The sequence below is a fragment of the Terrapene carolina genome, unplaced genomic scaffold (assembly GCF_002925995.2).
Source record: "Terrapene carolina triunguis isolate 2854851 unplaced genomic scaffold, T_m_triunguis-2.0 Scaffold210, whole genome shotgun sequence".
Lineage (NCBI taxonomy): Eukaryota > Metazoa > Chordata > Testudines > Emydidae > Terrapene > Terrapene triunguis.
Window position 1 is genome coordinate 45,793,643 of NW_020664561.1, and position 27,185 is coordinate 45,820,827.

General features: G+C 39.7%; 1 protein-coding gene and 1 non-coding gene across 2 annotated transcripts in view; both read right to left on the reverse strand.

Moving 5' to 3' along the window:
- Nucleotides 1-1,100: 1,100 nt before the first annotated feature.
- LOC113407264 (medium-chain specific acyl-CoA dehydrogenase, mitochondrial) overlaps nt 1,101-27,185 on the reverse strand; it is a 40,329-nt gene continuing 14,244 nt past the window's right edge. Inside the window, exons 5-12 of the mRNA XM_026655579.2 lie at nt 24,405-24,505; nt 24,231-24,311; nt 16,717-16,847; nt 15,346-15,454; nt 13,382-13,522; nt 13,183-13,278; nt 12,328-12,576; nt 1,101-1,353 (exon numbers count right to left, since the gene is read on the reverse strand). Coding sequence (XP_026511364.1) covers nt 1,282-1,353; nt 12,328-12,576; nt 13,183-13,278; nt 13,382-13,522; nt 15,346-15,454; nt 16,717-16,847; nt 24,231-24,311; nt 24,405-24,505 — 980 coding nt within the window. The 3' untranslated portion in view covers nt 1,101-1,281. The remainder of the gene's footprint in view (nt 1,354-12,327; nt 12,577-13,182; nt 13,279-13,381; nt 13,523-15,345; nt 15,455-16,716; nt 16,848-24,230; nt 24,312-24,404; nt 24,506-27,185) is intronic.
- On the reverse strand, nt 11,827-11,918 carry LOC112109829. Its single transcript, XR_002908353.1, has one exon. It is a non-coding gene; the product is annotated as a small nucleolar RNA SNORD45 (small nucleolar RNA).

Genomic DNA, 27,185 nt, shown 5'->3' on the forward strand with positions numbered 1-27,185 from the left:
TCTATTTGAAGGAAATTGGTCCCCATTTGAAAATAAAAATGAGTAGTGCACATCTGTTTTCTGAGAATAAGTAGTTTATTATTGCAATTCAGCACTATGACTAACAGAAACAACTTTCCAATCATTTACTATTAAACATGACAGGAAAAAAACTTTGCATTGTGTGATTTACTGCTTCTATCAATCATCATACTTGAGTTTATGAGGTAATATTTATGTTTAATAGGGATACTATAACCAAAAATGTGGCACAGTAACCCTTATGGTGATTTTGAATGCGTGCAGTTCAAAGAAACTAAAATAAATCTGAATCTGAATGATCATTGTTCAGTTTTTCTGCTATAAAAAAAAAAATGTAGGTAATGAAACTACTATTGCGCATAACATTAGTTCCCAAAAGTTAGTCATAGTATTTATCCATAAAAAGAAGTCTTATTTTAGGAAGGAGAGAGAGAGGAGAATGAAGTTTGTATTTTTTAACTGTATACAATACGATAGCTTTTTTTAAGGCACAGCAGGTAAAATACATGCATCCAAATAGACAGAATATAAAAAAAAAAAAAAAAAAAGTCATCAGCACTGGTTTCAGATGAATAAGATGAAAGATGGTGCACAAGTAAACCAAATTTCATGTTATGTTATGCCATTGTAAACAAAAACAGGTTTTGCTCATACATGTATAGACAATTTACAAGTAAAGTAAAATAAAGTGATAATTCAGCTGCTGTGATATTATTTTCCTAAAACAATAATCCCTGTTTTGATGTCAGAACATAGTATTATAATTTAGCAGGGCCTAAACATTCACCTATACTTAATTTTAAATATTCTGAAAGTGCAAGTTTCTAGAACTCAAAGCTGTAAGTACACAGAAGAAATTGAAACCTACGAAGCAGAACATGATCTCTGAGGAAACAGAGTAATAGCTTTTTTATTAAAGGTTTCGATATTTTTTTCTTTGCTTAGGTCCAAGTCTGCTCCTACTGAATTCAATGATGAAACTACAATGTACTCCAATGTGTGCAAGTTTGGACCCTTATAAGGAGAAAAAATGTACTATTGAAAAAACAATACCATATTGGAGGCCAAAGATATGCTTTAGAAAATACCAAATTTGTATTGGGGGGGGGGGGGGGGAGGAATTGATGTTTAAGAAAGTACATAATACAAAAGTGTGAATGAAAGGTTCTTATTTTTTTCTTTTTAAACTGCATTCAAGAAAAAGTTTAAAGCCCTCTTTTCCTTTATAAAGGCATCGACAGCCAACATCAATGCTTTTGCTTAACTTTTAAACTTGGCAACATGTTCACGTGCTATGATCAGCCTTTGGATCTGAGCTGTTCCTTCGTAGATCTGAAAAGAATTATGATACCATTACATTATTGTGTTACATTGCCAGTTTTTAAAAGCTTTTTAAAAATAGCAAGATCAGTTTCAATACAACATACAAAACGTTAAAAGCTTCAGAAGTATGTAAAGCAGTGTTGTTCTTTTTACCTAAACTGTTCATGGCCACTTCCCCCCTTACTTTCTTAACTTCTTTTGTTGTCTCTGTCTCCATTTTATCAGGTTTTCAATGCCTCCCTCCTCCCACAGTAATACTGTGTTCTTTCATCTCTCAGCCCACATTTTTGTATCTTCTCTGGCACGGTGTTCTCTCTCTCTCTCTCTCTCTCTCCCCCCTTATCTCCTGTTGCTCAAACCACCCCTTTGTTTTAGCCTGTGTGCTGGCAACAAAATGAAACATTTACTATGAAGCTCTTTGTGCTAGGATTGAAATCAGGATTTTGGTCTTTATCCTTTTTGGCAGTACACAAAAATAGGCATGATGGGAGACACAAAGTATGATTCAGTGGTTAAAGTACAAAACTGAGTTATGATTTCAGTTCCTAACTCTTTTAAAGACTTTTATAGATTTGGTCAAGGTCACACAGCCTCAGTTTCACCAACTGCATAATAGGGATAATTATCTTCACCACCAGGTGTTTCAAGATTCCCAGAAGGAAGGCAGTATATAACTGCAAAACATTATCTGAGCAACGAAAAATCTACAAGTCTTGTTACGAAATATCACAAGAAAGGGTTCTGTTAACACCCCATGTTTGAAAACAAAAACAAGCTTCAGGCTCAAGAATTTTGGGCACTTTAAGCACAAAGGTTATTTTTTAAGTTGTGCAGAGGGAGCTTCTAAATAAGATCATGGTCACGGTTACTTAGATTTGTAATTGGGACTAAATTGAGAACAACAAAGGGGGAAAATAACTATCAGAACAGCCTATGGAAGAATGTATGAAGTACTGAATGAAATCAAGTACAGAAATGGAACAAAAGAACCGATGGGAAACAAAGTTTTTGCAGATGAAGCATATGGCCAAGAGCACATGCAGTCTGTCATCAGGCAGTGATACAGTAGGGCAGACAATAAAGTGCAAAAAGTAATCGAGGGCAAGAGACATGTGAGGTATCATGCATCAGAAATGGGAGGATGGTATAAATCTGCAATAAAACAAACTCTTTCAGAGGCTGGGATACTTACTTTACAGTGACAGTGCATGAAACACAGTAAGGCATTTAAAGACTCTTTACAGACAGATGAGGCAACACTGTGGATTATCCTTTTCCATAAACTTCCCAAAAGATTAGGAATAGGAACTAGAACTAGAGAAGTACGGTTAGATGGAATATTGAAGGAAATTAGAATCACTCCAAAACATGTGACCAATGATCAATGTCTGAAGAATGAAAATTCCTCAATCCAGACTTCAGAAGAATGTTGCAATCAATTCAGCAAATTTATTATTTTTAAAGAAAGTTTAATAATGAAACACTGCTACAAATGTCAACAGGAGACCAATCAAAACCACAAAAGAAACTACTTTGAAGCTTTCTTCTCTTTAATTCCTTAGACAATTAGCTGATGTATCACAAATATAACTCCTGCAGAGAGATTAATGGGGATAATCATAACTAGGCTTGGAAGGATTAGATTTTTATCTGTAAATGTCAGTAAACATCGCTTTCACCATGCACAAACTGACAAAAATATATTTCCAACAAAAATAACTTAGGGTCAACACTGCTTGAGAATTTATCAGAGTCAAAATCCAGCAATTTAAAATTAGTGTTTTACAAAGGGACTAGCGAATAAATAGTAAAACAGATACAATTTCTTGATTTACGGATATTTACTTTGTTTATTTTGACATGTGATATTAACAATTTATGTATTAATGGTTTATAAATCTTTAACTTTTTGAATCTGAACATCTACTGTCATTAAATAATTGCCTGACCTCACCATAATTTCCTGCAATGGTGAAAATTTAAATCAATAAAAATTTTAAAAATTCTTAAATATAAGCACAGACATTATCCATCATAATTATAAAAAAGATTAATCAAAATCAAAGTTCCGAGAAGATGAATGTAGATAATTTAGAGACATACTCAGATTTTTTCTTTCAAATAAAAATCATTTACCATTCCCTCAGTCCCAAAGAAAACTGATGATAAAAATCAACAATAATAAATCCAAGTTCCTGGGAGAAAGATTTAAATAATAAAAATACTTATAAGGCAATTATAGAACTAAAAGGCTCTGGATACTTTGGACAAGAAACTGTTACTTACTGCGACTGTGGTTCTTTGAGATGTAATGCAGACATGTATTCCACTTAGATGTGTGCGCACACCACTTAGATGTGGAGAATTTTGCCTAACAGTCCCTCTAGAGGGGCAGCACTCGCACCTTGAGGCCATAGCCCCATCCCTGGCTATTGAGGTATTGCCACCCTGACCCTCCTTAGTTTCTTTGCACTGAATGCCCAGAAACTAGATGCCTATGCAGAGGGGACAGAAGGTGGGTTGTGGAATACACATCTGCATCACGTCTCAAAAGAACTACAGTTACAGTAAGTAACCATTTCTCCTTTGAGTAAATGCTGCTGGGTATTCCACTTAAGTGACTCAAGCAGTATCTGTAGGGGGTGCGGCTCAAAGTCTATTTAAACAAGGACTGCACGACCACCTTCCCAAAGTTTGCATCTGCTCTGGATACCATGGTAATGGCACAATGGTTTGTAATGTATGTATCAACAACCATGTGGCAGCCCTGTAAATATCCAATACTGAGATGTCACTTAGGAATGCTATTGATATAGATTGCACGCTCATAGGATGAGCTCACACCCCACAGAGGAAGCATAGCCAAAGCGATTTCATATGCAGTCATGATGCTGGAACTTATCCACTTAGAGATCATCTGTCCCTTCGTACTGCCTGCAGACCACACAAACACAGAGACGGTGAAGCCTGAAAGGCTGTAGTCCTGTCCAGATTGGACATCAGACTATGTCTGACCTTCTATGTGTGAAGACACTGCTCCTCTGGAGATGAATGCTGCTTAGGAAAAAACACAAGCAAATATACTGCTTGGTTTAAATTAAACAGAGACCACTTGAGAGACAAACTTTGGGTGCAGCCGAAACATCACTTTGTCTTTGGAGAATTGTGTGTAAGGAGGCTCTGCCTGCAATTCACACATTTTCCTCGAAGAAGATATTGCCACGAGGAAGGCAGTTTTTTGACATGAGAGGACAGGGGCAGGATGCCTGGGGCTCGAACTGAGGTCCCATAAGAGTCACTAAAACGGTGGTAACATCCCACAAGGGAACCGGTTCCTGCACCGGCAGGTGGAGATGAAGGATTCCTTTGAAGAATCTTTCCACCGTGGCTTTGGAAAACACCGATCTTCCATGAATGAGTGGCTGAGATTGCTGCTAGATGCACCCTCAATGACTTAAGTGTAAGCCTGACAACTGAAGACGTAGCAAATAGTCCAAGGTGTCTTGGATACTAGCTAGTGTCAGCTGAACTCCGCAGGCCAATGACCACATTGAAAAACGCTTCCACTTTGCCAAATAGGCCATCCTGGTAGAGGGTTTTATACTACTGAATACGTCTATCGATCAGCTGCAGAACATCACTCTTCCTCCTCATTCAACCACAGAGCAGCCACATCATAAGATGCAGGGAGGGAGCTGAGTGCCGGATACAAGGTGTGACCGTAGTTCTGCATGAGCAGGTCAGGATGGAGAGGAAGGAGGCCGAAGTGACAATGCAAGAAGGTCGGAAAACCAGCACTGCCTCAGCCATGCCAGGGCAATGAGGATGAGCTTGGCCCGATCTCCTTTCAGCTTGACGATGACCTGTGGAATGATCAGGATCAGAGGAAAAGCATGCAGGAGAGCCACTTGCCAAATCAGATGGAAGGTGTCCTTGAGGCCACCCTGAGAGCAGAAGAGACGGCATTTCCTGTTGTCCCTTGTAGCGAACGGGTCAATCATTGGGATGCCCTACGCTGCAAAGATGACTTGCAGAACACAGGGCTTTAGAGACCACTCATGGTTCAGGGGAAAATTCCTGCTGAGATGGTCCACAAGATGATTCCTGCCCCTAGGCAAGCGATCGGCTAGCAGAGTCAAAATGGGCACTTGGGGGGCACCAGCAGGAGGTGTATCGATTGGTCAAACCATGAACTCGACTGCCTCCTCGTCTGGGATCTATGACCCTTTCTGAGGTAATCCCGCTGTCTCAAGGGAGCAAAAGGTTGCCCAAAGGTGCACTGCAGATGGTATTGTTGCTGTGGTTAACCACTGAAGTGGCACCTCTTCACTGCTGGTGTATACACCCCTCAGGAACTTAGGGTAGCCTTAAAATCCTTGAAGGAGGGTAGGGTCTCATCCATCTTGTGTGAAAACACCACCCAGCCTCTATGCCCTGCTGCATGTCAGGAACAATGCCTGAATTCTGCAGCCAGCACGTTCTTCTCATGGTCACCACAGAAGCCATAACTCTGTCCGAAGCATTTATGACATCCAGCATGGACTACAATAACGTGTTGGCCACTAAATAGCCTTCGATGATAAATGCTCAAATACTTCTCTGGAGATTTCAGGCATTAGAGGCCAGCAGGCACTGGGCCAGGGGCCCCTCTGCCAACTGCAAGACAAGTGCCACTTCTGGTGCCCATAGTGCTCCATAAATGGTCCCCAATGTGGGTCAGGTGATGGAGAGCAGGAGGACGAAGATCCCGACCTCAGTGCCGAGAAGCCTTGGGTTTCAGGTATAAAGGTGGAGCCAATCCTGAGGGAGCGAGTAACCAGTCTAACTCATTTGTTGCCCAGAACGAGGCAAGGACTGAATGAAGCAGTATCAAAGGCACTGAGTATGGCGGTGCTGGAAGGAGTGTCGACCCTGAAGTCAGTGGCATTACTGAAGCAGGTGACGGTGATGAAGTGGAGGGTGGTGAGAGCTGCCACAGTAATGTTGGCAGTGCCAAATGCAATGGTGCCAAGGAGGTCCCTTGCACTGAACCTGGTTCCGGTCCTGCTTCCACAGACTGTGGAAGGGGAACATCGGAGTGTGGTGCCGATAGACCCGAGGGTTCAGCGGCCCATCCAGCCAATGGGGCTATAAATGATGCAGCCCTAGCAATGTCCTTGACCAAGGGAGAGGTCGAGATGGAAAGGCAGAGGAGGTCTATAGCTTCCTGTCAAGTATCAGAGCGGTAGCCGTGTTAGTCTGAATCTGTAAAAAGCAACAGAGGGTCCTGTGGCACCTTTAAGACTAACAGAAGTATTGGAGCATAAGCTTTCGTGGGTGAATGCCCACTTCATCAGACGCAAGCTTATGCTCCAATACTTCTGTTAGTCTTAGAGGTGCCACAGGACCCTCTGTTGCTTTTTGTAGCTTCCTGGTATGCTGCCAACATGGAAACAGTCAATCAGTGTTGGCATCGCCCTTGTCCATACTGGACTCAATGGATGCTCTGGATCCAGAACCAGAGTTGACGGTACAGGATTTCTAACCTCCCTACTCAGCACCATGGAGAGGTTAGAGCAGGGATTCTCACAACAAATTTTTGGTGGCCTCAGAGTGCAGCCACCAACTCTTGCTGACAATTTTTCCTAAAATATTTAATTAACTTTAGAAAAAACAAATAAATATGCATGTATACACATCCAAATCATTGTAATTTATTTATGTAGGTTTTTTCCAGACTCAGTAATTAAAAAAAAAAAAAAAAAAGTACAGTGTTCTCTATTCTTTACTGGACCTAAACAGAATAGAAACACAAATAAGATGCTTTGTGTGTTCTTGTCTTTTTGTTGTTGTTTCCTTTGCCTTTTTGGATTTTTTTTTTTTAAACTTGTTAGATAGTAAGTCTGCTGCTGTGAAAAATGATTAATATCACTTTTCACAGGAGACTTACTCAGCCCCAGCAAGTCCTGGGACAAATTAAGCCCTGGGGCAGAGGGACGATGGCGTGGGCGGTGAGCCTGGGACCAGAGCTTGGAACCAGAGCCTGCTACCACGCGGATGAAACCTGAAGTCCTGCAGCTGAAGCCTGTCCCCCCGCCCTTGGGAAAGTGGGCAATGCACCAGCTGCCTGCACTTCCAACATTTGTGTCTCCGGAGGGGGGGCAGGGTCCAACCCCCGCTGGTGGCCCTGTGAGAGGGGCCATTGCTTTCCTCCTTCCCCATCACAGCCCAGAAGGCTGTGGCCGCAAGAAAAGCCCCTGGTGGCTCCACATAGCCACATTTGAGAAACGTTGGGTTAAAGGCACCTGCGCCATCCTGCGCGCCAGCACTAACCCTGTGCTCTTCCTGAGGGAGGCAGAAGAATGCCCATGAGACCTGGAATGGTCTTATGCAATCTTTTCCTCGGTGTACTAAATGGGGAACAGCTCCTCAGTCTCTTTGGAGAGGCGCCTGCTCCAGAGCCTGCAGCACCAGCACTCTCAGAACCAGAGGGTGTCCTCCAATCTGACTAGAGCCTTGGTGCTGAAGCATGGCCTGTTCAAGTAGGTGCTGCTTTAGGCAAAGATCCCTAGACATCTGAGGCTAGGTCTACACTACAGGGGGGGGCGTCGACCTAAGTTACGCAACTTCAGCTACGTGAATTGTGTAGCTGAAGTTGCGTATTTTAGGTTGACTTACCTGGGTGTGAGGACGGTGGCGAGTCGACCGCTGCCGCGCCGCCGTCGACTCCGCTTCCGCCTCTTGCCGCGGTGGATTTCCGGAGTCGACGGCAGAGCCATCGGGGATCGATTTTATCGCGTCTTCACTAGACACGATAAGTCGATCCCCAATAGATCAATTGCTACCCGCCGAATCGGCGGGTAGTGAAGACGTGCCCTGAGTCCATTTTGTGAACGATCTACAGATTGAATACTGTTCCTTGATGTGGGCTTCACCCAAGCACAACGTGTGGAGACTGTTGTTGGGAATCGCTCCCCCACATGACTGACAATGTTTAAACCCTGGTGAGGGCATCTCAGGGTTGTACTTAACTAAATACAAATAACGTGAATTGAACAAACACTAAGGATACTCCTAACAACTAGAAAAAAAATACTCTAATATAGTGAGAGATCGTGTAGTCTTAACTTCACAGAGCTCCAACTCCAGCCATAGGCGGTAAGAAGGAACTGAAGGGGTCAGGGCAACGCTGCCTCAAATTAGCCAGGGGAGGAGCTATGACCACAAGGTGCAAGCGCTGCCCCTCTATGGGTACTGCTAAGCAAAATGGCTCCAATGCATTGGGCACACGCACACACCTAAGTGGAATACACGATTGCATCTCCTTGAAGAAGAACAGCACTGTAATTCCCTCTGAACCTTTCTATGAAATGAGCTTCTAGAATCTGATCCCTTTAGGAAACATAAAATCAAACATCTGGATAGATTTCTCAGATAAATGTTGTGACTGATATAAAAAGATATTACTCTGAAACTTAATAGGCCATTTATAAAGATGACAACCTAAAACCATTTTACAAACCCAAGGCATCCTAGTTACACAGTAAAAATATTTGAAGAGCTTACGATGGACATGGATCTGTTCTATTACTATTGTATGTTGACCTAGTTATTGGCAACGTTTACTGTATGACTATGTTGGGTTAGTAATGGGGGAGGGGGAGATGTCAGGAAAAACAAACAGAAAGGAAAACTGACTCAAAATAAGTCACTATTTGGTAGGCACTTTGTGGTTGTTAAGAGACAATGCTAGACAGAAAGACTTGGGAACACAAGAAGATCAAAAGGTCAATATCAGTTTATAAAGAGACTGGGGAGCTGTTTGGGGAAACCACACCAACATAGGCACCTGCTGGGGTGTCTGAAGGTTGGCCTGCTTAGGTTATAAACACAGGATGGTAAGATGTTATCTCAGGTAAGACAGATACATGGGTAGATTATAATTTGTTTTAAAATCCTTTTTCTTTTATGCTTTGTTCCTACTGTGAGACAGAAACAATACTTTGTTTTTAACAAGCTGTCTGGTCACAATATTCACCACTGATCACAGACTTTCAAAGGGAAGAACTGTTAAACCCCTGCTGGGTAAGCATAGCTTATACACAGGGCATGACAGGGTACAGTAGCCCAGGGCCCAGTCTAAGAATGGGAAAATTGTGGGATTACAGTCCAGGAGAGGTAAAGGCATGATGTCTGAACCTGAAGGGGAACTCTCGGAGACCAGAGAGGGTACTGGGACAGATCTTGAGTGGACTGTGCTTTTCTGTAGAGAAGGTAAAGAACTGGAAGGGAGGATGTTTTGTCTGAGACTTGTGTAATTGGGCTGGATTTTCAGAACTCTTTCCTGTTTCCTTCCAATAGATGGTCCAGTAACACTATTTATAGATTCACTGGCAAAGGAAACAGACACACATATGGAACTGGAACAAGATCTGGGCCCCAATCCTTGGCTGGCTGTATGTGCCACAGCTAAACTTGGAGAATGCAAAGCCATAGTTGTGCTCCTCTTATCTTGAGCTGGTTCTCTGGTGTGAGTCAGAGCAGCTTCTTAGCTTCTCTAACTCACACCAGCTGCCAATGGACCTGAAAGGCTGTTTGAGCAGCCAGAGGTCACAGGAAAGTCCCAGCCACATACCCTTTAGTCTAAACCTGCTTTTGTGCTGCTGGAGGATACTACTATGCTATGAAGCAGCCACACCACAGGGGAGAATCTGGACCATTACGTGTAGTTTGAATAGTCCAAGACAGAATCTCCCTTTTTAAAAAAGCCTCGAGACACTAATCTCACTACCAGAGTAACACTTGTTCTGAAGGATGCAGGCCTTGTCTATCAGCTGTAGATGAATGCTGTCCATTTTCTGGATGAGAGTTAATGTTACACACTTCATGGACTGGCAAATAATCATGAGAGAAAGCTCAAGAGCATCACTGGAAGATGAATTTCAGAGCCTAGGATTACAGACATCAGTTGCCTTATCCATTGCTTGCTTGTGGAAAAACTGAGCTGCCCAAGGAACACTGACAAAATGGCTCCTCAATCCAGACCAAGGAATAAACTCAAAGATGAAAGCCTCCCATTTCTTTCTTATTTTGCTTCCCTATATTGGAGAAAAATAAAGTAGAGGAAAAGTTGAAGAGGATTGCTGTCATGGGACAAGAGAACTAGACAGCATTCTACCTGAATACAAGTCTTCAGGTCCTGCAGAGGGTATAGAAATGTGCTGTACTAAACACAGAATAAGGTTGCAGCTTCCTTTCTTTTTTTCTCATATATAAAGAGGAAACCAGAACAGCTTCAGGACTATAATAATTAATGAGAATAATGAAATAGTTTTATATCATTCATGTGAACCAAAAACAACAGGAGCAGCAAAGAAAAGTTTCCCACCAATTACATTGATAGTTAGTCACAGAACATGGTTTCTAAACTCTCTTTACACCATTAGAACTTGCCAGCATCTTCACAGGAAGGTTGGATAAATATTTTGTGGCTTAGGAAACGCATTGCGTGGTGAAAGAACCAAATCCTTTTTAGAATTATTTAGTTGCTCCTATTCCTGCACTTGATAGTTAGTATTAGGAATAAAGTACTGTGCCCCCTGGTTGTGCAAAGGAATTCTTTCACAATCATTCCTTTAGAAGAGTAATTAGTATCAATAATGTTCCTGAGATAACTTCTGCTTGGCACTAGTACTGCAGCACTCTGAGTACTTGAAGTGGCTTTTAGTTTAAGTAATCATAAAATGCTTTTATTATGGGTCCCTCCGTTCTGCCTATGTGACTTGGCAAATGGGTGAAGATTACCACCAGTTTTGCAACAGGGAAGTGCAGTGGATCATCATGTAAGGAAGAAGAAAATTCAATCTCCACTTCAGAAAGCCTTTTAAAATAGTCTGTAAGTTTGATTATTTATATTAACTGTTTTGTATCATTTCAGTTTCCTTAAAAACTGTTTAAGAACGAACAGACTGAAGTGGGGGATTAAAGTCTATATTCTTCTCTACATTTTGATTTCTTTCCTTTCAGTCTCTGCTTCCTCTTACCTCCCTAACCAGGTGCTGCTCCCTGCTGTGAAACTGAGCCTCACTGAACTGCCACAGCAGCATTTCAGAGGAGCTTGCTAAGACAACACTGGATACCTGCTATACCAACAAAGTGCTAACAGAGGCAGCCTTCCTTTTACTACACACAGTCCTTTATGATGCTGCTTAGTTTAAGAGTTATCTGAATTGGGTTGAGAACCATGTTTCATTAAAACTAATTCAGGCTGCTTAAGTACTGGCCATGTAGTGTGGGGTCAGGACAAAGCATGTTTAAGCCAAGTTTAAGAATGGTGTTTTAGCCTATATGCGGACTTGCCATGCCAATATTTCTGTATTCAGACTTAAGATAGCATTTAGAAAGATGGCTCTTACTTGGAAAGAGACACTCAAGTCCCAGAATAAAAATATCCACATAATATATGAATGTTCTAAAAACTGAAGGCACACGTAGCACATCTCTCAGATCTCAAGAGTAATTCTAAGAGCTAAAAAGAGTAGTGACTGTCATCAACTTTAGTTTCAGATAATACATGCCAAGGCTCATCACTGATTTTGGAAGCTACTTGCCTCTCTTAAAGCCAAATATCCTCCCCTTCCTCACTCCTGGGGTAGCCCAGAACTGTTTTTTCCAATCCATCATCCCAGTTCCCTCCAAAATAGGGGCAATGGAGTGAATGAAGTGCTACTACGACATGCTGCTTAACCTTGGCTAAAACAAGTTCAGTGATAGAGTCCCAAGCTGCCTTCTTGGCTAGCCTCCTTCCCCAGTCTACCTAGAAGATACATCCTACCTTGAAAGATGCAAAGCAAAATCTGCACACAAAAAAAGTGAGGTGGGCAGGGAGAAAGCAGCTTTTCAAATATTATTTAGTAGTCAATTTTAAAAGCAAGCAACCACTAGCTTATTTTATAGACATAATACGACCCCTATAGTAATATTTTAATTATTTGTTTTACTTACCTGATAGATTTTGGCATCTCTCATTAGTTTTTCTACAGGATATTCACTATTAAATCCATTTCCTCCAAAAATCTGGACTGCATCTGAAGCTAGTTGGTTTGCAATGTCACCAGCAAATGCCTTGGCAATAGATGCGAAGTAAGTATTTCTGCGACCCGCATCAATCTCCCAAGCAGCCCTTTGGCAAGCCAGTCTAGCTAGTTCCACTTTCATTGCCATTTCAGCCAGCATGAAGGACACTGCTTGGTGCTACGATTGTTAAAATAAAAGCAAGTTAATATTGCCTAGTTGGGATTCTACAGGGAATACAAAAGAAACAATGTAGCTTCTTTAATATTGTGGGCAGAGCAGCATATGGAATTAATTCTGTTCAGAGATATACTATGGGATGGCAGAATCTCACACCTATAGCTCGGGGCATAGTCTCAAGTAATTAAAAATTAAAACCTATTTAATTACAACATTTAGCTTTGAACTGCACCGTTTAGCTACATTATTAATGGGGTCTGTATCCTGCTTTACATCAAAAAGAAAAGTTGGTATCAAGTCTTCTCTTCCCTGCAGCTCCCTGCCCAATAAGTAAGGAAACTGAAGTATCTGGTTGATGTAATTCAGCCCCAGCACATTGCTTTCAAATGACCTATCACCATTTACCAATTCATTCTTTAAAAACATTTCTGGACTTAGTACCTGGTTAGCTTTATTTATGGTTTTATATGGAGTGCTCAACTCTACCTTCCCATTTGAAAAAGCAGAGTGAGGGCAGAAGGATACTGTAAAGTAGTCCTATGAAAATAGAATATCTTAACAGCACGTGCTACGAAACTGTGGCTTGTAACTTTTTGCTTAACTTACCTCTACAATTGGTTTTCCAAAGGTTTTTCTTTCCAAAGCATACCTAGTAGCTTCATCCAATGCTCTCTGTGCTAGCCCAACAGCACCTGCTGCTACCTGTATAGTTCAAATACAGTACATAGTAAAATCTGAATTCTCCACTTTTACCTTAGTTTTTTTTGTTTGTTTTTTAAAAAAGCACCTTATTTCTGCTACTTACTGGAGGTCTGGTTTTATCAAAAGCTCCCATAGCAATTTTAAAACCAACTCCCTCAGCACTTAGAACATTTTCTTTGGGCACTCTCACATCCTCAAAGACAATACCTCTTGTATCTGAGCAGCGCTGACCCATATTCATCTCCTGAAAAGGAAGTTTACAAAAGGTATAACTGTAACTGAATACTTCCATGGCATGATGTTTTCTAAATTTTGATTTACTTGAAAAGAAATTGAAACTGAAAACTTGGTTTAAAAAATCTAAGTTAAACACAGCAGATGCACCCAGAGAGCACTTAGACATGCATATTGGGTAACTCCACACGCAAATACCTATTTGCATTGCAATTAACCACTGCCCTTTGTTTTATAAACCATATTTTTAAACAAAAGACAGATTAGCTCTCTTGAGAGCAAAAATTTAAACAGCTTTGACATAACTGCATTTGGTGGTTTTAATCTTAAAGAGTTACTTCTAGTTGATAAATAAGCAACCAAAAACAATTTCTTTACTTATGCTAAAAACACTCAAGGAGTTTATTAAAACAATGATTTTTTATAAAAAAAAAAAAAAAATCAATCATTCTTTTACTTATGCTTTTTATTCCCTTTATTTTTCTAAGCACAATGAAAACTGCTAGTTTCACCTTTTGCTTACAGCCATTTTCTAAAGCAGTTTCACTTTTTGGTTTTCATGCACTAGCAACAAAACATTTTAGTGACAAGCTCTTTGAGAGAAATTATTCTTTCAGAAATAGATTCTACTGAAATGTTACAAAGTCAAAAATGTTTCTATTGAAGTTTGTTTTGTACAAGGTTGATTTAATTTTGAATTTATTTGAAAAAATACAAAAATATAAATTTCAGGTTTAAGTTGATATGACAGAGTCCCTTTGATCACTCCCAAGAAATAGAGCAACCAGTAAACAAGCATTTAGGATACTGCTCCACAATGTAAAACAACACATTTGATTGGTAACATGGCTCCACCTGCTGCATAGTGGTGCTGTTCAAGTGACAGAACAGCCATGGCTGGGAGTCAGGAAAGGAAAGGAAAGGAGACATATGTTCCTCTTCTAATTAAATGGACATTTCAAGTTGCCAAACAAGTTGGCAAAATGGTTTCAGGTACCACACTGGCCCATGAGTCATTCCCCTTCTCTCCCCCCTACCTCCATCTCCTTGACAATTTTTGTGGGTGTGTAATCACATTTTTCCTTTTCTTTCCTGCTGCTTTTTAAACACCCACCTTACCAAGAAAAAGAGACAGGCTCGCTATGCAGAGGATCCAATGAAACTGACTATACGTGAAGTTATGTCAAATACACAACAGTAAAATATAGAGGAAAAGTAGTTTTTCATTTTCAATAGTTAGGTGTTACTTGAAACAATAGGTAAAATCTTTTCAGACAGAACTCAAGGTGCGGGGTTTTGCAGATAAGCTGCTCCTTCCTTACTCCCACCAGTCATGCTTCCTTGCAGACACACACAGATCGGCAGTCAAAACAAAGAAAGTCCTCTGTTTGCAAGAAAAAGAGGTCTTAGCTGCAATTCTGATTTCACATATTTCTTATGTACAGTGGTGTAACTCCATGGTTATTTATAGAGTTCCACCAGTGTAAACAAGATCAAATCAGTTTTTTTTTTTTTTTTTTTTTTTTTAAAAACCATCCAGGTGACCAAGCCTCATGTTGACTTGAAATAAACCCATAATACTAATATGATAAATTAGTGGTGACTTACTAGGTCTATTTCAAACATCTTTAAAAATGAGTCAGAAAACAGAAATAGCAATGAGTACAAAAAAGTTTTCTTGTGCTAGGCACAGTTATGTTGTGTACCTAATATGTTAAAAAGCATTCAAGTAATAGTACTTTCTCCTTTAACATTACTGTTTTTGAGCTGAGCAGTGCAACTCCTAGTACCCCAGCTAGCACGCTTATAAATATCTATGCATATATACTCCACCTTTCTTCCAATTTGGATTCCAGGGCTGTCTGCTTCCACAATAAATCCAGTAAAGGCTTTGCTGGCAGGGGCTTTCAGATCAGGATTGGAACGAGCTAACAAAAAATACCTAGTGCAAACACATAGTAACTTGAGTGACTCAAACCTGTCTTCAGGATTAAGAGATAAACAGATACAAGTTTTTTTAAGATAGATACTGAGTACCATATAACATTAACCCTTTCAAGAGATTCTAAAAGGGAAGCATTAAGTTCTTTTCTTTTGGTAGATGACATGAACAATAGACAGCTGGCTTTAAATTGGAAATATTTCTACTGAGGCACTTCCAGTACACCCACCACTGTGGTATCTAAGTGCCAACAAAATTACACAGGACAAATAATGGATACAAAGGACCCTTTCCTCATAGTGTAATGTACATTTTTATTATATTAGTTACTATCTTTAGGAATGTTATGATAAAGCTATTGCAGAGATGAGTCATTTCATAGCAGATCAAGGATTAGGGGAGCAGGTGATTGTGTGAAAATCTTTAGAACTATCATATGATCCCATGGAGGGGATTAATTTTATTCTTCTATGTCTAAGTTGCAGCTCATTTCTAAAAGAAAAAAGCAACAAATGTGATAAGTCACCCTTGTAGTATTCTTTGATGACATAAGACAAATGCTAGGTGCTATTAAATGGTTCCTCAAAGATCTTGAGCCATTAAGTGGATTTCTCTGAAGCAGGTTGTACAGGATATTAACTAGGGCAGGATGAGAGAACTGTACTTTTTAAAAAAATGCTTTTTTCAGACTTCAAGGCAACAACATCTAGATTTGGGGATAGCTCGGAAAGTATTCTTTTTAAGACACCACACAAATGTAACTGCTTTTTATAACCATCTGTGTGGGAAGTGACAAGCGTCTTCTAGCCGTATATGTGGCTAGAAGAAAGAACTATGCTCAATGACCATGTATACAATCAAGGCAGAGTAATGAATAATAAGACAAGTTCTTTTGAGTACTGTGCAAGTAAGTCATCCTCTGTACTTTTCCTCCCTTTAAAAATAGATAGAATTGACTGGCTTTTAAATCATGCTGCTATCAAACACATTTTTCAGAAGTTTTGTTATCTGGTGGTTTCCTTAGTAGATCTTGTGGGGCACTCAAGTGTGTATTGTTAGCTGCAAAATTCTGTAGTGATATATTGATCACAGCTCAGAATATAATGTAATGAACATGAAGATTTAGAAGAGGGATCATAAAAGAGAGCCTAATACCTATTTTAGTATATCAGAGGAAGTTTTCTGTTATATATAAAACATGGTGAAGGGCTGAACACAAAGTAATTGAAACCATACAGCAGATTAATAAGCAGTTAATGTACCAGTTAGCTTTGCCACCATTGGTGATCCACATCTTTTGACCATTTATGACATATTCATCTCCTTTCTTCTCAGCTCTCGTTTTTATACCTGCCACATCAGAGCCTGCTCCAGGTTCTGTTACACAGTAGGCCTAAAAGAAAAAAAAAGAGAGAAAAAAAGCAAGGTATCAAGTAACAAATGTCACTTCATTTAATGAAGAGGACTGTATAGATTATCACACTGTGTAGGTACCAAACTATTACTTATAATGGTCTTGATTTTTTCATCTCACTCAATGTGTTTTCCACAAATGAATTAAAAGAAGCCTTACCAAAAAAAGTAGATAAAAAGCAAAAGTATGTTTAATAGGTTTAAACTTCCAGAGTGACTTACTAGATATTATGGAAAATTTTGACAAGGCATATCGTGCAGTTTACTTTTTGAAGTAATAGGAAAGTAGTAAGTGATGTGGGTAGCAACTCAATTTATTTTTATTTTTTAAGTCTCCCCTGTTATCTTTATATGCCTGATGCACCATAATGTAAAAACTGTTAATAATTCAATCTGTGTATAGTAATAGTGCTTTACTGGGGGATTGAATGGCTCTTAAAATTATCAGAATACAAACCACCTCACTTTTAAGCTGCTAATTTGAATCCAGCCCAGGCTGGTAATGACTGAAAGTTTATATTTGACGTTTAGGTGCCTACATTAAAAAAAATGGTGGTCTCAATCCAGTGATGTAAGCAATTGTGCACTAGTAAAAATGGCACCTTGCTGGCAGAAAACTCATGGATTAAAAAGGAATGGACTTTCCTCTCACCTCTAGGAAATGGTCCCCAAAGGATACACTTAAGTCACACTACTGATGGAACACAGGGAAGCTTGTAATGCAGTCTGTGTTACACCTTTACAGCAGAAAGAAATTTAGACTCTAATACCAGTATAATTTTGAATAGTGAAAGTTCCTTATTTGACACAGAAGAGTATACCAGTGTGTCAGAGAGTAGACCTTAGTCCAGTGTTTGTAATTCTTCTAATGAGTACAAAAAACACAATTGTATGAGTGTCACAGGGTTCAGGATGCAATCCAGAATAGCGAGGGGTTGAGTAACCGCCTGCCCTGAAATCCTGGGTGCCTCAAATGCTTTGCTACTATAACTCCAAGCCATGACATTCACGGTCAGCAACAACATGCAGGTCACGCCCTGAGTACCTATGTCTCTCTGCAGCTTTGGTCCTACAACTCTGACCCCAGCAGCCTGCCTGCAACACGCCAGTCACCCCACGTGACTTTCTACCAGCCTGGGTTAATACTTGCAGGGTGACTCCAACACACTCCCAACCCCAATTATTCCTCAAACTATGTGCTCTAATGTCCAGCCCTCTTTTGGACAGTTCAGAGAAATAATAATGTTTGTTTGTTCCTCTAAAGACACAAAAGCACATTACAGCTTATTAACTTAACTGGGGTAAATACACCTTTCCCTTTAAACACAGCACTGAATTGGTTTATAGTAAAAATAAAACAAATCTATTTACAATAGGACATAGGCTAACTGGTGCCAAGAAAAAGGAATAATGTTATAAAGTGTTACAAACAAATCAGAAAGTCTCAAACTTAAGCTAGCAAGGTACAGGATTTGTTCAAGATGGTTTCTCTCACCAGTCTTCCATTTTTCCAGCCGTGGCTGACTTCCTCTCAGTCAGGACCTTCCACAGAAGCACAAGGGGAAGCTAGCTTCCCCTTGTCTTCCTGGGTGAAAGAATCAGCTTTCTCACCTATATTCAATTCCCAGGGACTTCAACTCTACCTCCCTCCTTCATTTAAGGACGCATCTTTCTCAGCTTGCAAGAACTCTGTTCACTTGTGTCTGTCTAGTGATGGATGCCAAAGATGGCTTCTTTCTTTGCTTATACCTTTCCAAGTTCAATTACTTTGGTTCAAGAGGCAGAATGACCTCATGCTGTTTTTCCTTTCCTCTGGTCTTCCCATCCCCCTGTACGTAAATAGGGCTTCTGCTGTTTTGATTGAGCCATGCTTAATTTACATAGGAGACAAATAGCTGCCTTCTCTCCTGTCTGGAAGAAAGCCTGTTTCTCCCTATTTGGGCACAGACTTTAAAGCATAATATCATTATGTATCCCTATCTCCTCATATAGTGTTACATTTCACAATGATATTAATCACTAGTGTGTCATTAGCGTTCAGAGAAGACCTCCACTCTATACAATCTTATAATACAGTAGTATTGTATATTATCATTTGATTCACAATTGCTTATCATTTGAGGTTCAGCCCCCATCTTTATATACAAGTAAATACATTTGCAATGTATTTTTTGAAAAGTAAAACCAGACCAAGCTTCTCTCCTGTTGGGCATAGACGCCATGCTATCTCCTCCTGCATTTGGCTTGATAGCTTTGTTTACCAAACATGTACCTTCATTGTCTGCCTGAAGACCAGGCTGGCCAGAGAATCAAATACACATTGCTTTGTCTAAGGCAGTCTGTGCTTATGGATTATGTGCCAAACACATTTTAAGAATATAATTCTGGTGCATATTCAGAATTTTTTATACACATCCACTACATACATCATGCAAAAATGTTAATCATCGGTGAGTTATTTTCTAATGATAATTTACACGCCACCTTTTAGATACAGATATGACAATAGTCTGTTAGTTACAGTGAGTATGTCAGGCTTGACAAGGGCTGCTGACAGAGTGAAGCACTGTCAGGGTTCCCTCCCCGCTCCCAACTCTGAACTTTAGGGTACAGACGTGGGGACCCGCATGAAGACCCCCTAAATTTATTTTTACCAGTTTAGGTTAAAAACTCCCCTATTCCTTGAATTAAGTAACACTGCCACCACCAAGTGATTTAAACAAACATTTAGGGAGGGCCACTTGGAGCCCTACCTTCCCCAAATATCCCCCCAACCCCCTACACCCCTTTTCCTGGGCAGGCTTGAGAATAATCCCCCAAGCCCCTACATCCACTTTCCTGGGGAGGCTTGAGAATAATATCCTCACAAATTGGTACAGGTGAACATAGACCCAAACCCTTGGATCTTAAAACGATGAAAAATCAATCAGGTTCTTAAAAAAAGAATTTTAATTAAGAAAAGGTAAAAGAATTACCTCTGTAAAATTGGGATGGTAAGTACTTTACAGAATAACAAAAGACTCGAACATAGAGGATCTCCCCTCTAGGCAAAACCTTAAAGTTACAAATCCAGGGATAAACCTCCCTCTAGACAAGGAAAATCACAAGCCAAAATAAAAGCAAGCTAACGCATTTCCTTATTATTACTTACTAATTCTAACTGAGTTGGATTGCTTGCCTTCTTGATCTGTCTCCGGCAAGCGCACAGAACAGACAGACAAAGAACAGACAAAACAAAGCCTTTTCCCCCTCCCCAGATTTGAAAGTATCTTGTCCCCTTATTGGTCCTTTTGGTCAGGTGCCAGCTAGGTTACCTGAGCTTCTTAACCCTTTACAGGTAAAAGGATTTTGTACCTCTGGCCAGGAGGGATTTTATAGTACTGTAGACAGAAAGATGGTTACCCTTCCCTTTATATTTATGACAAGCACAAATGAGCCTCTGTGTCACAATGAGGCATGTCTTGGTTTAGCTGTTAAAGAAATGCTGTCTTTCCACCCTTCATGTATCGTAGTATCAGAAATAACACTGACTGAGATGGCATTCATACTTGCCAAAAAATTAACTGTTATGCTCTGACAATCAGTCTATCATTACAAATACACACAACAATGGGCTGTCAAGTATGTAATACATACATACATACATACGTACACACACACACACACCATAAACACATGGAAACATATTCCTCTCACGTTCCTCTCTCTACATGCAAACTTGAACTGTTTTTCCTAATAGATCCCATCAAGGACCTGGTGAAGCCCTTTACAAAGATGACTATTGATAAAGATCATCAGGAAAGTGGGGCTCACATATAAACTTTAGTTTTATCTTTCGGATACAGTCCAAAGCAAATCTTGATACACCTCTACCCCGATATAACGCTGTCCTCGGGAGCCAAAAAAAAATCTTACCACGTTATAGATGAAGCCGCATTATAGCTAACTTGCTTTGATCTGCCGGAGTGCGCAGCCCCCACCGGAGCACTGCTTTACCGCGTTATATCCGAATTCGTATTATATCGGGTCGCATTATATCGGGGTAGAGGTGTACTAAAGATACCACAACATTAGGGGTGCTCTATTCTATCTAGGATCTGACAGGGTGGAAGCTCACAATAAGCCACTGTGATGAAGAATAATAATAAATACATGTATTGCAAACTTAAAGCTAAATTACTTGGCCCACCAAAACTAAAATTTCCACATTTGAGATTAGGATATTGAAAAGCTACTTACTGATGCTGTCCTCTAAGTATTTAAAAAAAACCACCACCACACAGGGTCAAATGAGTCCAAGCAACTTAGTGACTAATTGGCTTACTATTCTGATAAAACTTCAATAATAGATAAGAACATAAGAATGGCCATACTTTGGGTCAGATCAAAGATTCATCTAGCCCAGTATTCTGTCTTCCGACAGTGGCCAATGCCAGGTGCCCCAGACTCAATGAACAGAACAGGTAATCATCAAGTGATCCATTCCCAGCTTCTGGCAAACAGAGGCTAGGACACCATCCCTGCCCATCCTGGCTAATAGCCATTTATGGACCTTGCCTCCATTAATTTATCTAGTTCTTTTTTGACCCCTGTTATAGTCTTATCCTTCTCAACATTCTCTGGCAAAGAATTCCACAGGTTGGCTGTGTGTTGTATGAAGAAATACTTCCTTTTGTTTGATTTTAAACCTGCTGCCTATTCATTTCATTTGGTGACCCCTGGTTCTTGTGTTATGAGAAGGAATAAATAACACTTCCTTATTTGCTTTCTCCACACCAGTCATGATTTTATAGACCTCTATCATATTCCCCCCCGCCCCCCCGTCTCTTTTCCAAGCTGAAAAGTCCTAGTTTTATTAATCTCTCCTCATATGGAAGCTGTTCCATACCCCTAATAAATTTTTGTTGCCCTTTTCTGAACCTTTTCCAATTCCAATTGGATCTTTTTTGAGACGGGGTGATCACTACTGCACGCAGTCTTTAAGACGTGGGCATACTATGGATTTATATAGAGGCAATATGATATTTTCTGTCTTCTTATCTATCCCTTTCTTAATGATGCCTAACATTCTGTTCGCTTTTTTGACTGCCACTGTACATGGAATGGATTTTTTCAGAGAACTATCCACAATGACTCCAAGATTTCTTTCTTGAGTGGTAACAGCTAATTTAGACCCAATCATTTTATATGTATAGTGGGGATTATGTTTTCCAATGTGCATTACTTTGCATTTATCAACATTGAATTTCATCTGCCATTTTGCTGTCCAGTCACCCAGTTTTGAGAGATCCTTTTGTAGCTCTTCGCAGTCTGCATGGGACTGAACTACCTTGAGTAGGTTTTTTTTGTTTGTTTTTAACATCTGCAAATTTTACCACCTCACTGTTTACTCCTTTTTCCAGAGCATTTATGAAAGTGTTGAATAGGACTGGGCCCAGTAAAGACCCTAGTGGACACCACTATTTACCTCTCTCCATTCTGAAAACTGACTATTTACTCCTACCCTTTGTTTCCTATCTTTTAACCAGTTAGCAATCCATGAGAGAACCTTCACTCTTGTCTCATGACTGCTTACTTTGCTTACGAGCCTTTGGTGAGGGACCTAGTCAAAGGCTTTCTGAAAATCTAAATATACTATATCCACTGGATCCTCCTTGTCCACATGCTTGTTGACCCCCTCAAAGAAGTCTAGTAGATTAGTGAGGCATGATTTCCCTTTTCAAAAACCATGTTAACTATTTCCCAACAAATTATGTTCATCTATGTGTCTGACAATTTTGTTCCTTACTATAGTTTCAACCAGTTTGCCCGGTACTGAAGTCAGGTTTACGGTCTGTAATTGCTGGGTTCACCTCTGGAGCCCTTTTTAAAAAACTGGCGTCACATTAGCTATCCTCCTGTCATTTGGTACAGAAGCTGGTTTAAATGATAGGTTACAAACTACAGTTAGTAGTCCTACACTTTCACATTTGAGTTCCTTCAGAATTCTTGGGTGAATACCATCTGGTCCTGGTGACTTATTACTGTTTAGTTTAGCAATTTATTCCAAAACCTCCTCTAATGACACCTCAATCTGGGACAGTTATTCATATCTGTCACCTAAAAAGAATGGCTCGGGTTTTGGAATCTCCCTCAGATCCTCAACTGTGAAGACTGATGCAAAGAATTAATTTAGTTTCTCCACAATGGCCTTATTGTCCTTGAGTGCTCCTTTAGCATCTCAATCGTCCAGTAGCCTCACTAGTTATTTAGCAGGCTTCCTGCTTCTGATGTTCGTAAAAAAATTTTGCTATTGTTTTTTGAGTCTTTGGCTAACTGTTCTTCAAATTTTTTTTTGCCTTCCTATTTATATTTTTACACTTCATTTTCCTCACTAAGATTTAACTTCCACTTTATAAAGGATGCCTTTTTTGTCTCTCACTGCTTCTTTTACTTTGTTGTTTAGCCACAGTGGCTCTCTTTGGTTCTCTTACTATGTTTTTTAATTTGGGGGATACATTTAAGTTGAGCCTCTATTATGGTGTCTTTAAAAAGTTTCCATGCAGCTTGCAAGGGTTTTACTTTTGGTGCTTTACCTTTTAATTTCTGTTTAACTAACCTCCTGGTTTTTGTGTAGTTCCCCTTTCTGAAATTAAATGCTACAGTGTTGGGCCGCTGTGGTATTTTCCTCGCCACAGGGATATTAAATTTAATTATATTATGGTCACTATTACCAAACGGTCCAGATATATTTATCAATCTAGTTTCTATACTTCAACTCTAATGTGATACGTGTGCATGACCCTTGTCCAGGGTCACACATTCTTTATGCCTTAATTTCCACATATGAGAGTGTGAAGTGCTTTGAAATCTGGAGCTAAAAATGCAAAGGAATGTTTTTTGTTTATCCTGTTCTTTTGTAATGCTCTATTTTTGGCTGCTTAGTTACGCAGCCTTTATTGAAGTAGACATCTGAATCTTCACCATATTCTAGATACAGCAGCTACTGAGAGTTTATAGTACTTCAGATTGTTTTTATGCCCTAAGGTGTTGGGCCATACTTTTAATTATTTTCTGAAATCTGCCTCTGATTACATAAATGTGATTTTTTTCGACCTCCCACCCACTATGCCTCTTCTTGAAAGAAAGTTAGATTTTGAGACAATTATGTTAGGATTCCTGGTTGACTGTACTCCAAATAACTTCTATTTGCTAACTGAATGTGTTCCACTTACTATCCCTGATCTTACAGTAAATTGTGATGTCTAGTTATATTTAAGTACCTATTTGGATTAAGTACATATCTCTTTACATTTTCTTCAAAAGAAAGCAAAATAAGATATCATGGACCATGAGCATTCTACAAAGTAGCAGCTACACTTACACACATCAATGGCTCCTCAGTCATTCTCCCCAAATATTTCTTCTGCTGTTGCTCATTTCCTGCAATGATGACTGGCATTTGCTACAAGAGAAGATTTATTCTTTTAAAATAGTGAACAGAATTCTATAAACTCTAGTCAAAAATAATAGAAAAATAAAACAACGTAAGACTTACTCCCAAGGAATTCGCTTCAATAGCAGTTTGGACCCCTGTACATCCATAAGCTAGTTCTTCTGTAATAAGGCAACTTTCAAAAGTGCCAAGGCCCAGTCCACCTACAGTTAAATAGTTTATTTACCAAAAATAGTTTACAGCCAAAACATGCAACAATTCTTTATACAGATAAATTCAAGGAAATATCAAAAACATATCCCCTTGGATATGTATGTATTTATCACATTTTATCCAAACAGTCAATTCCCCAGGCATGAGAATTTAGAGTTTTGTCAAATAAGTAAGACTATTTAAAAAAAATAAAATTTCATACTCCAGGGTTTCTGTGAGCGATCTGCTTGGCAAGCTACAAAGAACTGAGACAAAAGTATTTTTGTACGAACTTCTTGTTGTCAATACTCTTGGCTCTCCCCCCTCCATACTGGATCCTTTTGCCTCCAGATTCTAGCTGTTATCCAGCCAGCCGAGAATTTTCCTGGAGTATAAGAGTTCTGAGCTGAAAAGCTGGCAGTGTGGACTCCTACACCATCCTACTTCTGGCCCAAATTTAAGGCATGTGCTCCAAATAGTCTCCAATTGGCAAATGATCCCTCTGGAGTCAGCCCTTGGGCTGCTCTAACTTGTGCCAGAGCCTAGGCCAAGACAGACAGAGAAATTGGGGAGTAATAATCAGCTCCCTGACATTTCCCCTACTAAACCAAATAGATGCCAGCCATAGGAGAGAATCTGGCCCTAAATTGATAGGTCTCAATCTAACCTCCAGTTTCCACAGTCAGTCTGAGTAGTCCTTTAAAGCCTACAGAGGATAGTGTCTTTTTTGTGATTGCATGGCATTGTTACCAGACTTGAGGCCTGCAACAAAATTTTTTCTACAATGATCACTCTTGATTAATTCCATATCATATTTAGACATTGTAGTGAGATTCCTTCAAAAATACACTAGTTAAAAAAAAAAAAAAAAAATCACTGAAGTTAACTGTGTACCTTCTTCTAAATCACACTACAAAAGAAAATCTGCTAGGAAGAGATGAGGTCCTCCTGACATGGAAGGGGAACAACATCTCCTAGCGAGGAGAGCTTTAAACTATGTTCAAAAAGTGACAGGTGACCAAAGCCCATCGATAGGCCTAAAGAAGGCAATCATAAAAGAAGATTAGGTGTTGGGGGTGTGGCGGGACATGGAAAATTACAGTAAGGTCATAGGAGCGACAAGAGAATAATCAGTGGGGGAAACTGTTCAACATCTTAGATTTCTATACACAAATGCAAGGAGTTTATTCCCCAAACAGGAAGAAGTGGAAGAGAGTTGTACGTAAGCTAAATGATAACTAAATTGGCATCACAGAAACTTGGTGGGATAAGTCTCATGACTGGAATATTGGTAGAGAGAGGCATAGCTTGTTCAGAAAGGACAGGAAGGGAAAAAAGGGAGGAGGTGTTGCATTATACATCAAGAATATATATATATGCATGAGTTCTGAGGTCCAGGAAAAGGTAAGAGGCAGACCAGCTGAAAAAGTCTCTGGGTAAAGATAAAAGAGGGAAAAAAGGGTCATGGTAGGGGTCTATATAGGCCACCACATCAGGAAGAGGAGGTGGAGAAGACATTTCCAGAACAAACAAATATCCAAAAATGCAAGACTTACTAGTAATAAAGGACTTTAACTTCCCAGACACCTGTTGGGAAAGTAATACGGCAAAACACAATTTCCAGTAAGTCTTGGGATGTATTGGGGACAATTTTTTGCTCCAGAAAGTGAAGGAAGTAACCAAGAGGACAGCCATTTTAGACTTGATGGGGAATTGGTTGTGAATCTGAAGAGAGAAGGCAATTTGGGTGAAAGTGATCATGAAATAATAGATTTCCTGATTCTAAGGAAAGGAAGGAGCTAGAGCAGCCAAATAAATGACAATGGACTTCAACAAAGTAGACAAACTCAGGAAACTGATAGGTAAGGTCTCATGGGAAGAAAATGTAAGGGATAAAGGAGTTCAGGAGAGCTGGCAGTTTCTCAAGACAACAATATTAAAGGCACAACTGCAAACTATTCTGATGCAGAGGAAAGATAGAACCATATTGGCCTCTTAACTATTTTTCCTATCAGGGGCTGTTCAATTACCGGAAAATTGAAAAAGGAATCCTACCAGAAGTGGAAAGGATGAAAAGAGGAGTACAAAAGAACAGCACAAGTATGAAGGGACAAAATCAGAAAGACTAAGGCACAAAATAAGTTAAACATAGCAAGGGACCTAAAAGGTAATAAGAGGTTCCTTAAATACAGTAAAGTAAGAAGAAAAAAAAAAAGAAAAAGAAAAAAAAGCTTAAATCCTCTAATTAACAGGGAAGGAGAGCTAATAACTGATGACATCAAGAAGGCTAGGTGTTTAATGCCTATTTTGCTTCAGTCTTCACTAAAAATGGTCATACTTCAACACAATAAATATTAACAAGAAGGGTGAAGAAAAGCCAAAATAGGTGAAGAACAGGTTAAAGAATTTTTGAATAAATTAGAAGTATTCAAGTCCACAGGGCCTGATGAAATTCATCCTTGGGTACTTAAAGAACTAGCTGAAGCAATCTCGAACCCAGTAACAATTATCATCGAGAACTTGAGAGGACTGGAAAAGGGCAAACATAGCACCTATCTTTAAAAAGGAGACAAAGATGACCCGGGAAATTATAGACCCATCAGCCTAACTCCAAAACCTGGAAAGATACTGGAACAAATTATTAAACAATGAATTTGTAAGCACCTACAGGACAATAGGGTTATAAATAAT